Below are 17131 nucleotides of genomic sequence, written 5' to 3'. Positions count from 1 at the left end.
AGAGGAAGCATTGAACACTTTTGTCAGTTTTCAGAGGTACAAGGGGAGTAAATATATGAAAATCATTCCAAAAATATAATTAATCATTCTTAATTAATATTTTGATTTTAAAGATTAATTTTAACCAGAAACTTGGAACTTAGGATTAGAATAAGTTGTGTAAAATCATGATTTCAGTTTGTTCAAGAAAATTATATTCCTAAATATTTCAGGATATTGAATATTTTGCCAATTATAGAAGAAATCTTGGTGTGGACGTTACTAGCGTTTGCTACGAGAAGAGCCTACACGTGAAACATTTGGCAGAAAATAGGAATAGCTATGTGAAAACAGTTTACAACTTCATCAACAAATGCCTAAATGGTAACAATTAAAATTGGATTTGTTAGAGATCAAAAAGAAACCATGAACTCATAATTTGCATAAAAGTAATGACGTACTAGGGAAGTTCTATAACAAATTTCTCTACTACAGATACCTCATTGTGCAGAAAATGTAGCTTAATTTCGTTTTTATTAATATTATGAAATTATTCATATCAAGCAGTTCTAAGCTGAAAGTATGTGTATCAGAAGTACTATGAACAGTACTATGAATTAATAATCAATTTAAAAAAAATTCGGTAATTATTATCATTAATTTTTCGTTATTTATAGATCATAAATCATTAAACGCATATATTACCTTGTAAACGTTATCTCTTATTGATAGTAGATTTATTTTATAACTATAATGTCTAATTCTGATCAATTTAGTCGATGTTTCAAACAATCATTTCTCCAAAATTATATTAATTTTATTCTCTAAATTATACTTTGGGTAGGTATGTCTTTAGCTCGATATATATTTTGTCTCACTTATAAATGAGGTTTTAGAATATTTTCTGATGTTTTCTTGATTCCGTCTCCAGATGTCGTTTACCAATTGTCTTCTTGGATTCTTACGAACACCCTCAAAAGCATTTGATGCTATGTCATGTCTTAATTTGGCTACTCAACAATACATCTGCAATCAAGTACGAACTTAGAACTGTTAACAGAATGTGTAGATCAATTTTTATGAAGAAGCTTCAAGGAGTTTTTGCATTTCCATTTTTTGTCTTCCGCTACTGATTTTGGTTATTTGGTTATTTACATCCAAGTATGTTAATGACAAATAGCGTAATTATTACAGAAGGATATATTCAAACAAATCATTGGGTAAAAAGGCTCATAGCCGTAAATAATGCTCTAACTATTGAAGTCGTTCATAACTTCCAAGCCTATGGAAAATTCAGCAGAAATTTTTACTGATAACTGAATTGTTAAATTTACAATACTCTACATCAAAAGTACGGAGTGTTATCATATAATACTTCATTAAAAAGAAAGGAAGAACATGAACTTCAAATGAATCTTCAAAATTTAGTACTGTCATATCAATGTCTATTCATGACGGCAAGTATTTTTAGAACTTTTCTTTCGGAATAGTTTCCATCAAACCATTTCCTTTTAGAAACTTTTTCTTCCAGAAGATAAAACTATGTGGTGCCAAATTTTTTGACTAAGGCGAATAAATGAGAAAATCTCAAGTGGCTTAAAACTTTTGACTCACATTTTCAGGTCTTTTCTTCGTACAAATTTTTTTTCTTCACACACATTTTTGATGGCTATATGTCTTATGTAACAATCGAAGAAAAGTATGACTACGACATTGATGTTCGTTTTTAAGGAAACGTACATAAACCACGTAGTTCGGCCAAGAGGAGGGGGCATAAGTTCAAATACTTCGCTAAGCCATGTAAGGGGGGGGGGGTAGATGAGAGCAAAGCTACGTAGTTTTCTCAGATGAAATGTTGTTAAAGAAAATGATCATATTTGGCACACACATGCTAATTTTTGAGGAAGAATCATGAATACATTGTTCAAAAAATAATGATGAACTGTTAATGAATGAATTTATTTCAGAGTTACCCATATTTATTGAAAGTTAAATGATTATATATATATATATATATATATATATATATATATATATATATATATATATATATATATATATATATATATATATATATTAGTAGCTAACAAATATTTATTGGAAGTTTCTAGATTGTATTTTATGGATGATTTATCACTTATTTCTAAATATTTATTAATAGTACGATTCAGTAAAATATTTTCTCAATAATAGAATAGAATAATATATTGTGAAACAAAACCACGTAGCATCGGGCAGGGAAGGAGGGGTCATAAAAAAAGCTACGCTAATTATAACTTTCGGGTTTCGAAATTTATTTTAAAAAAATTTATTTTTTGAATATTTGAATGAATACAATCAATCTCAAGATCGAACTAATTAAATTAAATATCATCAGGTTGTTTACAAAAATCTTATTTATAGTAAAATAATGCTGATACATGTTTACGTTATTTGATACAAAATAGAATAAATGCTGATACATGTTTATGATATTTGATACAATGGTATTGTTTTAAAAATGTCCTTCAGGAATTCTTCGCATGTAACTCCTCCATCCCTAAGAATGGAAAATGACGGAGGTATTTTTCATCCTTTGTTTTCTTTCCTCTTCTAATTCGATGTCTTCTTTCTTCCTTTCTTCTATTTTCTGTTTTCTTACAAACTTATATTTATATTTTCGAATTATCCAAAATGTTATTAAAATTATATAAATTATTAATATTACAGTAAATAGTCCTATTGATACATGGCTTTGCGGATTATAAATTTCATGGATTGGTTTTATATTCTTAGCAATGTTACTAATTTCATATAATTTATTAAAATCTATATTAGTTAAATTAGGAGATTTATAAATTTGATTATTCAAAAATTTAAAGTTTAATTTCGGTAATATTATTGATTTTCCTTTTTTAATTTGTACATTAGTTGAGAAAATTTCACTTCCTATTTGAATATTACAATTTTTTGGAATTTTTATAAGCGATGGATACATTATTTTAAAATAACGGTCTGAGACACATTTAGAAATTACGTCAATTTCAAAATTTGGAATCACTAAAAGTTCATCATTTGTTACTTGTTCTAATATTGTTTCTTGAAGATTAATTTCACTAATAACAAAATTTTTACCAGAATGTCCATTTAACAATTCAACAGTACAGTTATCTTGTAATTTGAAAGTCTCATTACAATAATGTTTTCCTTCTAACTCAAGGCATTCTTCTTTGATGAAAGTAACTTCTTTTTGACTTCTGACCAAGTAAGGTTGAGGAGGGATAAATATTGTATGGTTTTGGATTACGGGGTATAAATGAAAAAATTCATAGGTTTTGGGTTTTAGGATAGGAACATGGGTAGCAAATATTATTTTGGATTTGGAAAAGGTTACTTGTGAACCAAGAAAGAGATAATATGTCAAAATATTATTAAATTCTGGTATTTGTTCTTCATTGTAAATGGTACTTAAATATTTTATCATTTCCAAAATTTCTTGGCTTGATATAACTGAACTGTGAATTGTATTTAATTTAGAAAACGTTATTGCATTTTCAATATTATCAATTAGTGTAATTAAACTCTGCCAATCAAGATTAATTTGTTAAATTGTACTTTGAAATGTTATAAAAATCGTTTAAAGTTATTATTTTATTTTCAATTGAAATGTGAAATTTCTCTAAATCATCAAAAAGTTTCCGACATAGTGTCGTAATCGATTTGTTATAATGATCAATTAATTTTTTATGTAATGATATTTGTAAATTAACTTCGTGAATTATTTGTTTTTGATTTTGTTGTAAAACATTTATAGCGTTATTATATCTTTCTTCATCGTCCGAATCTAAAGTTCTAAAAAGCCATTTATCTATTTTACCTACAGCATTTATTAATCCTCTTCAATCTTAAATGTGGATAAATATTTTCTGATTTTTTATCTAAAGTATTAATTAAAATTTCTGTTCTACTCAATGATTGTTCAGCTAAGTTATGGTATGAAATAGGATTTATTGCGTTCGCTTGAGATAAATTATTTCTTAGGTTATAATAATATTGTTTTAAATTATTGATTTGTTTGTGAATGAATTCTAGATCTATATAGTATATGAAAGTATGTTTAGTATGTATAAGATTACTAGTTCCTAAACTGATGGGTAATAATTAGTTATTTACGTTTGTAACTGTTATGTTTTCCGTCTTGATCGTCTTGTAAAGTAATAGTAACGTTAATACTATTGTCAGCTTCATTATCTGTAACAATTTTTCTGTTTTAGTTTTTTGGTTTTCTAATTATATTTTTATGATAAATTATTGATAAATTTATAATATTTTTGAACTTAGGTAGTTTTTTGTCTCGAAATTTTGTTTTTATGTAAGCTATGTTTTGATTTTCATAAGATAGGGGATCTTTTCTGTTTTCGTTTCTCTTATTAATTATTTTCCTTTAATGTTAGCATTTCTCTCTTTAATTTTTTCATATAATAATTTGGAGGTTTCCTTGTAATTTTGTACGTAATTAGATATTATTAGGTGATCATCTAAGTCGAATGGATCAGGGTTATTTATATGGCCTTTAATAATTTCAAATGGCGTGAATTGCGTTACCGAATGAATTGAATTGTTATATGCTAATATTGAATGTTTTATCAATTGATTGGGAGTCAAATCTTTATTATTTTCTTTTATGCATCTAAAATGTTCAATTAAACTGGAATGAAAACGTTCAACGGGTGAATTAAAATTGCTATTTTTAGATGTTGTATAATGTAACTCAATTTTGTGTAGTTTGCAAAAATCTTGTAGGTCATTATTTTTAAATTCTGAACCACAGTCAGCTGTTATTTTATAGGGTAAACCATGATGAGTAATGTAATTTAATATGTTATCAACAACTGAAGTTCCATTCACACTTGACATTCAGTATGCTTGACCGTATCTAGAAAAAGCATCTATTATTGTTAAGTATGATTGGTGTGCTATTTTAAAGGTATCAATGTGAATGTGCTCAAATGGTCTACTAGCTGTTGGGGTTAAATTGAATTTTATTATCGGTGGATTTCTATCATATTTATTCTTTTGACATTTTTCACAATTATTGACGAAATTTTCTATGTCTTGTATCATTTTGGGACAGTAATATTTTTCGGTTAATGATTTTTTTAATTCGTTGATCCCTCTATGTCCTTTCTTATATATATATATATATATATATATATATGATAATATTCTAATTTTTCTTTTTGTTTCTCCTCAGTTAAAATATTTTACTACATTTATACAATGAATAAATTTGAATGATGCGTTTTTGAAATATTTTTGTACAGTGGCTATAAATTGCTCTGGTTTTAGAGGTTCTCTAAAATATAATGCGTAAAGTAATTTTGGGTCGATATATTCTTTGACAAATTGAATTATGTTACTTTCTAAATCTCTTTTAGATAAAATTACATATATACGAGTATAATCAAAACATTTTTCTCTTTTAGTTCTTATACTATTTACTTCACCGCTTGTTATTAAAATTTGATGTTTATATGTATTCAATGATCTATTTGAAATTGGAATTTCTAATATTGGATTTTATGAAGAAGAATGTATTGTTTCTAAATCTGAGTCTTTGTTTAATGGTGGTCGTATTTGAATAACTTCTTCGACATTGTCTAAATATAATAAGTCAGGTAATAAATCATCATTTATCGGTTCAAAATAATTTGGTAAGTTATCAATTTCTCTTTGAATTATTGAATCTAAGTCGTCGATATTAACATTTAGTGACTCTGTTTCTAATGCATTTACGTCACAATCTGGTTTTATTCGTGATAATGGGTTTGCTACTAGATTGGATTTTCCTTTTAAATATTTAATCTCATAATCATATTCTTCTAGTTTCAATCTCCATCGAACCAATCTTGAATTTGGTTCTTTAAGTGACATTAGCCATTGTAAAGGTTTATGATCTGTGTATATAGTGAATTTTCTTCCAAGTAAATAGGGTGGATAATATTTACATGCCCATACTATTGCTAATAGTTCTTTTTCTATTGTCGAATAATTTGTTTCAGCGTCGTTTAATGTTCTTGAAGCATAAGAAATTGGATGTCCTTCTTGGGATAATACTGCATCAGTCGTTAAATCAAATTGTTTATTAAAATCTGGGTAGGCCAATATAGGTTCTGATGTTAAAAGTTGTTTACAAGTATTAAAACAATTAATAAATTCTTGTGTATGTTCTACTTTTTTATCTTTCTTTAAGCATGTCATCATAGGTTTAGTAATTTTTGCGAAATTTTTAATAAATTTTCTGTAATATCCTAATAATCCTAGAAATGATTTAATTTGTTTTTGAGTATAGGGTATAGGGAAATTTTTTATGGCTTTAATTTTTTTCGGGTTAGGCTTAATTCCTTCTGGTGTAACAACATGTCCAAGAAATTCTACTTCTTTGCATAAGAATTCACATTTATCCAATTGAATTTTTAACCGGCCTTCTCTTAGTTTATAAAATATTGCTTGTAGATTCTGCAAATGTTCTTGTAGACTTGTGCTAAATATTATGATGTCATCCATATATACTAAACAAATTTTATTTTGTAGTTCTTGTAAAATTTCGTCCATTACTCTTTGAAATGTTGCGGGTGAATTCTTTAGTCCAAAAGGCATTCTAAGAAATTCGTAATGTCCTTTATCTATATATCGGTAATATTTGGAATCGGGTATTTATCAGAAATGGTTTTTTCATTTAATTTCCTATAATCAATTACTAATCTCCATTTTTGTTTTCCGGATGCATCTAATTTCTTGCTGACAATCCATATAGGTGAACTCCAAGGGGAATATGATGCTTTTATTATTCCTTTTTCTAACATCTCGTTGATATGTTTTTGTACTTCCTCTTTGTGTATGTATGGGTATCTATAAGATTTTACATGTACAGGAATTTCATCGGTTGTCTTAATTGAATGTTTTATTTTGGATGTAAATGTCAGTGGATCTCCTGGTTTTAGAAAAATATCGGAAAATTTCTTACATAATTTAATTATATTATTCTTTTCTTCCTCGTTCATATGACTAGTTCGAATTAGTTTACTTATATCTATTTTATTTTTTTGCCGATTATAAGTTTCGTGCCAATTATAATTTTCGTTAATTATTATTTTCTTTTGAATAATTAAAATTGTGAATTTCGTATTGATTTATTTCAAATGGTTGAACTTTAAGGGGTTCATTCAAAGTTATAGATATTGTTTTAAATGATTCGTTTATAATCTCATCTATAGCATAACCATTTTGTGCTATTGTTAACGTTTCAGGAATATATGCTTTTCCTAATTGTGTTTTGTTTATTAATATTTCTCCATTTCATACATTTACTGGTACAGACTTTAATAATTTTTCAGTCGGTCCAATGTCAAATGAGAACTTTATGTCAGTTGGTTTTCTAAATTTTATTGGAATTGAAACGTTTTTGTTATTTAATTGTTTGTTAGTAAAATCAATATTTAATTTCATTCTCATCATGTCTTCTATACCTAATATTCCGTCAAAATTATTATTATAAGGTTGTCTGTAGAAGGAATTGTAATTGTTATGTTGATTATTTCTATTATTTCTTGTTTGATTCATTGGAACATTATTATTATTATTATATTTACCAAATTCATCTACGTAAGCCATAGCGTCTTCTAGAGAGTTAGGCTTTTTTAAATACATATTGTTACGTATGACACCTGAACATCCCGCAATAAAGGTGTTCAAAGCTGTTTTATCACAGTGATTAATTTGACATCTTTTATCAATCTCTCCTAGGTTTAAATGATTACTGATAATTTGTATAGTCTGACTTTTTAATAATTGTAATCTATTACCGAATGCTATCAAATTTTCATTTTTAAATGGTCTCGTTCTCGTTAATTCTTGTAAAATATAATCTAAATCGCGCCTATCTGCAAAAGAACTGAATCAACGCTTCTTTTAATTTAAACCATGTATTTAACTCAATTCTATTTCCTACCATTAACTCGGCTTTATCTATTAATTTTTCCTGTATACATTCTAATACGTGATTATTAATGTCATGATCGTTATAAACTGAGTACGTCTCTATTAGGTTTTCACAACGATTTATAAATTTATTTAATGTATTTTTATTTCCGTCATAAGGTTTAATGTTCTCTAACTTTAATTTGAATAAATCCCAATTTAGGGTTTTTGGATTTGACGTTGCCATTTTTATATATTCTGAATTATCTTTTAAGTTTAACTCACTGAATATATTTAATAATTTATCAAAATCGTTTATAAAATAATATATTTAAAATTATTAAATTATCTCTTCCTTATTCAACGTTTTGATAAGGATGGATAAAAATGAATAAAAATAATAAGGAGACTTGGCACTTACAGCTATATGAAGTCCTGTCCCTCGTTGAATATGTAGGTTTAGTGCTTAGGTACTGGAGTACTTAGCCGGAACTTTATCGTACTTTGCGTAAACTCGCGACCGCACTAATCCGAATGACTGCGCCAATTATAAATTTCGGGTTTCGAAATTTATTTTTGAATATTTGAATGAATACAATTAATCTTAAGATCGAACTAATTATAAACATTAAATATCATCAAGTTGTTTAAAAAAATCTTATTTATAGTAAAATAATGCTGATACATGTTTACGTTATTTGATACAAAAATAGAATAAATGCTGATACATGTTTATGATATTTGATACAATGGTATTGTTTTAAAAATGTCCTTCAAGAATTCTTCGCATGTAACTCGCTAGGCTATGTGCATAATATGACTACATGGTTTATGGACGCTCCCTAATTAATAGGCTACTGTAGGGCGAGGTGAGTTACTAAGTTTCCATCGACAGCTCTGGATATCCATAGGACTAATTTTCATCTTCAGTAAAAATTTCAATAATGAACTCGGCATGAAGACGATTTTCAAATTTAATGCAATGGAAACACGATTTTTTCGTCCTTTAAACGAAAGACTGAGAGTAAATTTGACACTACTAATTCTATTTAGAAATCATTGATTCAAATTATTTGATCTAGTTTTAACCTCGAAGGACGTTCCAACTCTATCCGTCTTTAACTGATTCTTAGTCACGTTTGAATTACTTGGACCATTTGTAAACAATGTTTAAAGCTAATATCACCATAAACAAATTTTAATATTTCGTCTATGGCATTTTTTAACTTTTGAAAGAAAAAATTGATGTTAATACGTTGTTCAAGCGAGATATTCCACCACAATCTAATTAAAGCCAGAATGGGTTTAAACTTATCAGTATTTGTCCGAAAAAGTGAGAATATTAAATATAGTAGTTAAAATCGATGCTTCATAAGTAAGTGCTTTTATAAAAATGGAGTCATTTTATTCTTTGATCACACCTAACATTTTCATTTCATGTTATTTGAAAATAAACTACTAAAATCACGATTAAATTTATTTTACAAATTTTTTAATCCATTTGAAAAAGTTATATTACTTCCCTAGTATTTTGATTACGTAGTACCAATGTTTGAGGTATTTCTTTACAATATTTAGAAACTGCAAATCTAGTTTTTGTAAATAATTAATTCTAGAGAAATTACTACTTTTGTTGTTTTATTCGATTACAGAATTCAATGAAGAATTGAACAGATAATTTTTCAGTTAAATTTAGTGGCTTCAGTATTTAATTAGTTAAGACTGAAAGATATTTGAATTATTTCACTTACTTTTACTTTATCCACTTCTTTATTTTCAGAAAATTCTATACTTCCATTAGCCAAATGATGAAATTGAGATTATTTATATTACGAGTAAATGAATAACGTTAGCAGGTAAATCAACTAAAAACCGTTGTATTATTATCATTCTATTATTGTCATTTACGGTTTTTTTCCACCTTTTATTTAACGATATGACATTTTTTATTGATTTAATTTATTAAATAATTTTCGAAAAATTGCTGCTGTTTTCAGCTATACTGCTTTCTATATATTTTTTTTACGGCTATAACACAAAACTGCTGTGTCTTAATTGTTGATAGATCAATGAGGTACATTGTTTTTCTTCAATTCCTTGTATTACAGTTGTAGTTACTATTACAGAATAAATAATCTTCAATGGAATGTCAAATTCATGCAATGATAAATCTGATTACTTATAATTTTATAATTGTGAAACGTTTTACAAAACCCTACAATGAGCAATGAAAGTTTTAAATCTTCTTGTTTGTTATTCAATGTGTAATTGATATTTTTATTGTACCTAAATGAAAATTATTGAAAACATTAAATTTAAAGTTCATGCTAGTTGTTACATTATTTCGCTATTATTTTTTAAGGCCATAGAGAAAGTATGGAATCCTAATTTCTTGTTTTTATAACAATATGCTATTTATTGATTTGTAGTTCAATGTTTTGTGGTGATTGTGCCGATTTTTTCATTGGTACTATTGAGACTTGTTCTTGTTGCCATAGTTGTTTCAGTCCTATTGCTGGTGAAGTGTACGTACTTTGTAATGTTTTCGTTTGTGTGATGTTTACATAGTTAGATATATTAAGATTTGTTTTTTATTCCATAGTAGTGACTGACGTCATATATAGCTTATGGTATGATACTGTTGGGTCTGTGAGTATGGTTATATGCCTTCAAAATTTGTAATTCTTATTTTTTAGAAGGTTGAGAGGTGTATATTTATAGGATGATGTTCATGTTTATTTTAGTTAATGAGGTCTAGCTGTTAAATAACGAGACTTTCTTCGAAAAAACGTTTTATTATAAAAATTATTCTACATTCGAATGCCCCTCTTCATTATATTCCGTCCCCTCGCCACACATCTTTCTATACGTTTTTTCTATTGATCGAAGCAGTGCTGGAAGTCTTCTTTGGTGTGGGCCTTTAGAAGCTCTGCCGTTTTTTGCTTTACCGCTTCCATCCACTTAAATCGGGTCCCTTTCAAAGCAGATCTTTTTCTAACATTTCTAACCTTTCAAGGAAATCTGAGCAGACCCGTTGACGCAAGAGCTTGTAGTCAGGAGCCATATTTTTTCGCACAGACTATTGTCATGTGTAATTCCTCGTGTAAAATTTTTCTAACCGTTTCTTTATCAGCGTTTACAGCCTAGGCAATCATCCGGATGCTCATTCAATGATCTGCACGCTCAATTTGGTTGATTGTGGTCTCTGTTTTACGAGTTGAAACAGTTACAGGGTGACATGGGCGCTGGTCATCTTTAGTGCTCTCTCGGTCATCACTAAAGCGCTTAAACTACTCAAAAACACGCGCACGAGTTAGAGAGGCCTATGTCCTCATAGGCCTCTTGCAATAATTTATAGCACTCAGTCGGAGTTTTTCCAATTAGATGAAAGATTTTGTTTCGTTGCACATGGTTTTCGGCACGAGAACGCTGGCAAGCTACTGCACAAATATTATAATAGTGACGGAAACGTGTTTTGGGACGTGCATAGACAAGATATCTATATACCCAACGCACGAGTCGTTTTTTACCCTACCCGTCTATGGCACCCTCTAGGCGCGCAGTCTCGTTATTTAATTGCCAGACCTCGTATATGTTGTTGATAACTCCAGATGTATCATTTTTCTCTGTTTCTTCTCGTTGTTGGACACAATCTTATTTTGATATTTGAACTACTTTTTCAAACTTGAAATGCATACATTACATTAAATGCGGATATATTTTTTATTCCTGATATTCTTTTTGGATTTAGAAGGCGCACCTTAGCCATAAAAACGATAATTTGCATATGAAAGAAGGAGAATTTAGAGTAATATTTGTAACTTAAAATAAGTTATCAGTCAAATTTATCCAAACTCAAAACCAAGCGGAGCCAATGCTTCCAAAGAATTGGTTTGCTTAAATATATGTTACAGTATTTTTATTTTATATTATATTAAGTACAAGTTACATTGTTTAGTAAAGTTTGAATTTTCTACGTGTATAACCATGCAAAGCCATCACTTCCATTGAATTTGTTTGCCCGAATGTTTGTTTATTATTAAAGTATGAGAAAGTTTTGAATAAATGTTTGATTGTTTCAATTTCTTATCTTGAATAATATGTAATTGTCTAACTTGTTGTGAAAAATACTGCAAATATATGAATGAATACATATCTTTTCTTCTGAATGATAGATTAATGTTTTACGGAAAAAGTTTATTTATACGAGTACCATTTATTTTTGGCAACAAAAAATTTAGTTGCTTTGTAATTTTTGGCCCTCCCGGTTGCCGACTGATCCAGGAAGGAACCATCTAGAAGGTACCGTCGACCATCTAGAAAACGCTTGAAACCAAGTGCACTTTGGAAACATTGACTTCTTTGAATAAATTACATTTGACATGTCACAAAATTGCGTTGCTCTACTTACTACTATTTTGCGAGACATATAGATGGCAATTTTAACGTGCACCGTCACTATCATTATTTAATAGCTGCACCTCGTATATACATATCTCTGAGAGATACACCCCGATCAATCACGTAATGAAGGATTAATATACAATTAAACTTAAGTATTTCTGTTATCAAAGGATTGCATCTGATATAAGATTATAACAATATTTACTTTTGATGTTATAGAATTTATTATCTTTATATATTATTATCTGATTTATTTGTGTGCATTTTCTTAAATATCACAGATTTTTGAATTCCAATCTTGGAAGATTGGTGAATGTAAGATTAACGGATTAGAGATTGAGTTCGTTTGATATTTTTATTGGAAATCACTATCAACTTTTGGACAGATTTGTTCATTTCAATTATTTCGAATTAACTCTATGTCAAGAATTATATCCTAGATTTTTAGTACTGACAAAAATTTAATTTATCTTTAGTTTGTATGTTTATCAATATTATCTTCATGTTTGCATATTATTAAGATAAAAAATGGATGACCTCGCCTCGCTTTTAAAAAGTTTGTTTACATAATAAAACTATGTGACAACAGTTTTTAACTGCGCTTTATTCAAATATGATTTTGTTGGATTTAGAAGGATATCATTAGTCTATATGTGCTGGGAAAATTCTGAAAGAAAATTGATTGATTTTTCCTATTAGGTAATTACGGAAACATAGTTCCTAAACAACTAAGCAAATTGATTGGAAAAGGCGCTGGTTATGTAAACGGCTTGTATTTATTAAACATAGATTGAATAACAAAAATATGTCACTGACAGCATGAACGAATGATTGATTGCTTTATTAGAATCAGGAGTGTCACAATAACTGTAGATACAACAAATCTCCACCACTAATGTGAAGGTTGAACGAAAGATCTTTATTGAATTTAGTCTTTGAGGTAGCTTGGTTTTTTTAGTGAGGATAAAACGGCGTACCTTTAGCTCCTTGCGTCGTACGCAGCGGTTGCTCTTCTTGCGGTGGCTCTTCTTTGGTTGCTGGTTGCTGCAGTGAAGGCAATTGAACTGGACCATGACTCTCAGGAGTAAGGTTATAAGGACGACTTTTTGAAATGTCAAACACAATTGGAGGTGGACCACTGTCGCTTCTTTCATCAGTTTCAGTCGAACCACTAGGAATTGGCACCCTGGATGAACAAGTTGATTGATATGTTGATTCAGCTCACTTCAGCTTTTAGTTTCAATATGTAATGGCGCGAATCAAGGCGCCAAGATACAAAACCAAATTGCCCAGTCTTTTTATTATTGAGGTAAAGGCGGACATTCTTCCCCACTGATAATAACCGTTCAGGCATTGTAGCTAATGAGGATTTTGACTTCTTTGGCAGAAAAATAGCATCTAAATCGGTCCGCGATTTTCCTCCCAGGTAGGATTCGGCTGGATAAATTCAGCAAGTTTTCAGAGCGAGTGCCTTTATCACAGGGTGATGTCATTAATCAAACCCCGTGACTTTCATTTTATTGATCGCCCGATTACCACAATTAATGAGAAGCAGTTTTTCGAGTCCATGAGCTCTCTCAAAGGTCTTATTGTTTCCACACAAATCCAAGATTCAGTTTGCTGTTTTGTTTGGTACCTAAAGATAATGTTTAAATTTTAAATATTTACAGCCGTCCGTTTTAAAAGTTTCGAACTATTTCTTTGTATACGGTATAATTTTTTACGGAACAGAGAAATATGAATGTAACTAACTTAATTTTAACCTAACGGTAAACTTCAATAGAACCTCGCGATAAATTATGACAGAACCAACCACTCCATTTTTTTAAATGCCGTTTTTATTAGAGTAGAAATTTATACGTATGAAAACAAAAGCGAGTAGATGTATTCTAACAAAAATTGTTAATGTTTTGTTAGAATGGAGTAGATTTTGAAAAATAAATATTATTATTCGAAACTATTGAGTTTACGATAGTAGCAAATGAAGAAAAACAAGTTGAAAGGAGGCTCGTATATCTCAGCTGATCATCTGTAGCTGTAACACAAATGGGACTATTTTTTCCTTAAATTTTTCAAGATGAAGTAAAAAATCATTAAGTCGTAAATCTGGTGATCTGAGAGTCCTATGTGAAGAAATAATTTTGTCCATATCCTAGCCCCCATTTCGTACCCTTATGGGTTGAATTCCTCAAAATTCTCAAGTACTCATTTGCGTCATTCAAATAACATTTGTTTACTTTTAATGATTTTTTTTCAAATTTCTAGCATTTATGACTAAGTTGCTGGTTTATCATAGTGAGAAAGCACTAATAAAAATTGCGGTAACTCTTTTTAATAAGCCTTCGATGCTCTGTATATCCCGTAAAGAATGAAGGCGTGACTATAAAGCATAATGAGAAACTATCAACAACCCATAAACTGAGCGACTGTTTCAAATTGACATTTTAGGCAACTTTATGTCTTCTCACTCCTTAGGCAGTGAAATTGGCAAAAACCATAATATATATGATTGACTGACTTCATAGAACCTTTCATTTACAGTTAACCTCTTTGAAAGCTGAATTTTCAAAAACCTTGAAATTCGAAGTTATTATCTTCAATCTCTAACATTAACTAATTGGAAATCACTAACTTACAAAATTGGACGGACTTTTATGCAGATTTCCGTTTCTTATTCAACCCTATTAGGACTGTTCAACACAAAAAATATTTTACTATTTTGTGAGGTTATGTTATAAAATAACTGTCTAAATTTCGTGATTGTAATTTCGAGTGTATAATGATGAATATCTCAGTCAATTAGAATCAATTAGAGTCAATTAGAATCAGATTCATGTTATTTTTGAATGGAAATGACTTCGATGTAAGGAATTTCGAGTAGTTATCGACTAGTCCCTCTGGTTTAGAGTTAACAAAGAGTGTAGTGGAATTATAATTTATAAGGAAGTTTTATTGAAAGTTCAATGCACAGTGGAAATCCGTTGCTTGAAGATTTTACATTGGAATTAATATGCATTGTAGAATATAACAGTTATTTAAGTCCGCTTGACATAATGTAATACACCCTTGCAATGCAATGTAATATTTCTTGATAAAAAGCATACGCAGATGAAGTTCAGCTGATTGTTTCATGCAAGATCTCGCACTTGCAACATCATCAGTTTGGTGCCATTTTTATTGCGTGAAAGCTGCAATTCTAGGGAGAAATTCAGTTACTTTTAGCTTAACAGCAAACCTATCCATCAGGCTCCCAAACAAAGCCAGCAGCAGATATAATTATTGACAGTGTTATCATTGTTAAACCGGTCACAAAATATTGAATCAAATTATAGGTAAGATATTTGTTTAATTCACTTATTTAATTTTTATTAGTGGCAGCCATGATGCTATGACACAAGACAAAGCGACGTGCAATATTCATCTATGCAATATTTTGACCTCGCAAGAAATTGCATGCTATGTCATGTGGCCTTTAACAATAGTTTGGCCATTTTGGGAAGACGACAACTTTACGACAATCTTATATAATGTTTGTCGCAGTAAATAGCCAATTAAGTACTTTTGCCTGAAAGAAAACTATGCATATCTAATTTTAATTATATCAATATATTTATTTAATTGATATGTATGTGGTGGTATAATTATATGAAAAACGATTTTATTAAACAAGAAATGTTATTTACAAAAACTAAATGTCCTTACTTCAGTTGATAGTTTATATTTATCTTTGTGATACGAAAAATAGGTTAATTTTCAATTTGCACAATTATTGTAATTTAAATGATTTTAGAAGATATATTTATGAAATTATTATAACATTGTTATTTATCTGCTAATAATTACGTTGACACATTTCTTATTTGTTTTATTTATATTACACCTACTACAATTTTTTATGTGTTATGTGGTGAAATTACGGAACAAGGAAATATATGCTTATGCTTCAAAATAATGTTAATCAAGGAACTTTGTTTCAAAACATATAAAATACTTTTTTTTCTCTCTCCACCTAAGCCAAAATTTTTTTGGAAAATACTCGAAAATAAAATTAATTAGCATGTAGATATAGAGGAACTTACATAACAATACTCACTCAACATACAGAAGTAATTTGTGAAAATAATTTTAAAAGGGGTATAGTTGTGAGATCAATGTTGTTTTTATTGCAAACTCTTATTAAACATAAGAACTCTACATAATTGGTATTATGAACAATATATTTAAAGTACGTAATAGCTTTAAGAAAATCATATTTCTTATGGACTTTTCGGAAACTATAACTTAGGTTCAAGTCACTAGATTTGTGAATGCGGCCCAGAACGATATTAAGATCACAGTTTCGGAACGTCGCCTTCAATTTTTGATGAAAATTTCAAATCTAAAACACGATCTATAAGAAAGTTGATTTTTATTTCTTTTTTGTACGTTAATACTTCCATGACATTTATTCAATAATTTAATACGTATTATTGAGCAGTTATTTACTAAGCGGAATAAATAACTTAAATAATAAAAAAAAATAAAGTTCAAAATTCCATAGACAAATGAAACAACCCTTCAGCTGATCGAATTTACTCACCGGTTTACCTTGGTACAAAGGATCCTATCATGATCGGATTAACCCAATCATAGTTTCCGAAAAGTCCTTAGATAATTGCCTACTATAGACTATTCCCTACTTTATTTGGTGTTTGTTCTTCGTTGATCCATATTTCATCTAAAAAATACATATTCCTTCTTTGGTTTCTCATTTATTTTATAGGTAATTTCTTCTCCATACTACAATATC

At 29.1% G+C, this 17131-nt stretch overlaps 1 protein-coding gene across 2 annotated transcripts in view; it reads left to right on the top strand.

The window, feature by feature from the left end:
- LOC130447233 (transmembrane protein 53-B) overlaps positions 1-16191 on the top strand; it is a 30947-nt gene extending 14756 nt beyond the window's left edge. The window contains exons 7-8 of one of the 2 annotated variants that reach the window (XM_056783937.1): positions 213-363; positions 9719-16191. In XM_056783937.1, the coding sequence (XP_056639915.1) occupies positions 213-363; positions 9719-9747 (180 nt within the window). In that variant the 3' untranslated portion in view covers positions 9748-16191. The remainder of the gene's footprint in view (positions 1-212; positions 364-9718) is intronic. The other variant, XM_056783938.1, reaches the window with a different exon arrangement.
- The last annotated feature ends 940 nt before the right edge of the window (positions 16192-17131 follow it).

The sequence above is a fragment of the Diorhabda sublineata genome, chromosome 8 (assembly GCF_026230105.1).
Source record: "Diorhabda sublineata isolate icDioSubl1.1 chromosome 8, icDioSubl1.1, whole genome shotgun sequence".
NCBI lineage: Eukaryota > Metazoa > Arthropoda > Insecta > Coleoptera > Chrysomelidae > Diorhabda > Diorhabda sublineata.
Note: the sequence above shows the minus strand (reverse complement) of the source record. Positions and strands in the feature narration are given on the sequence as shown.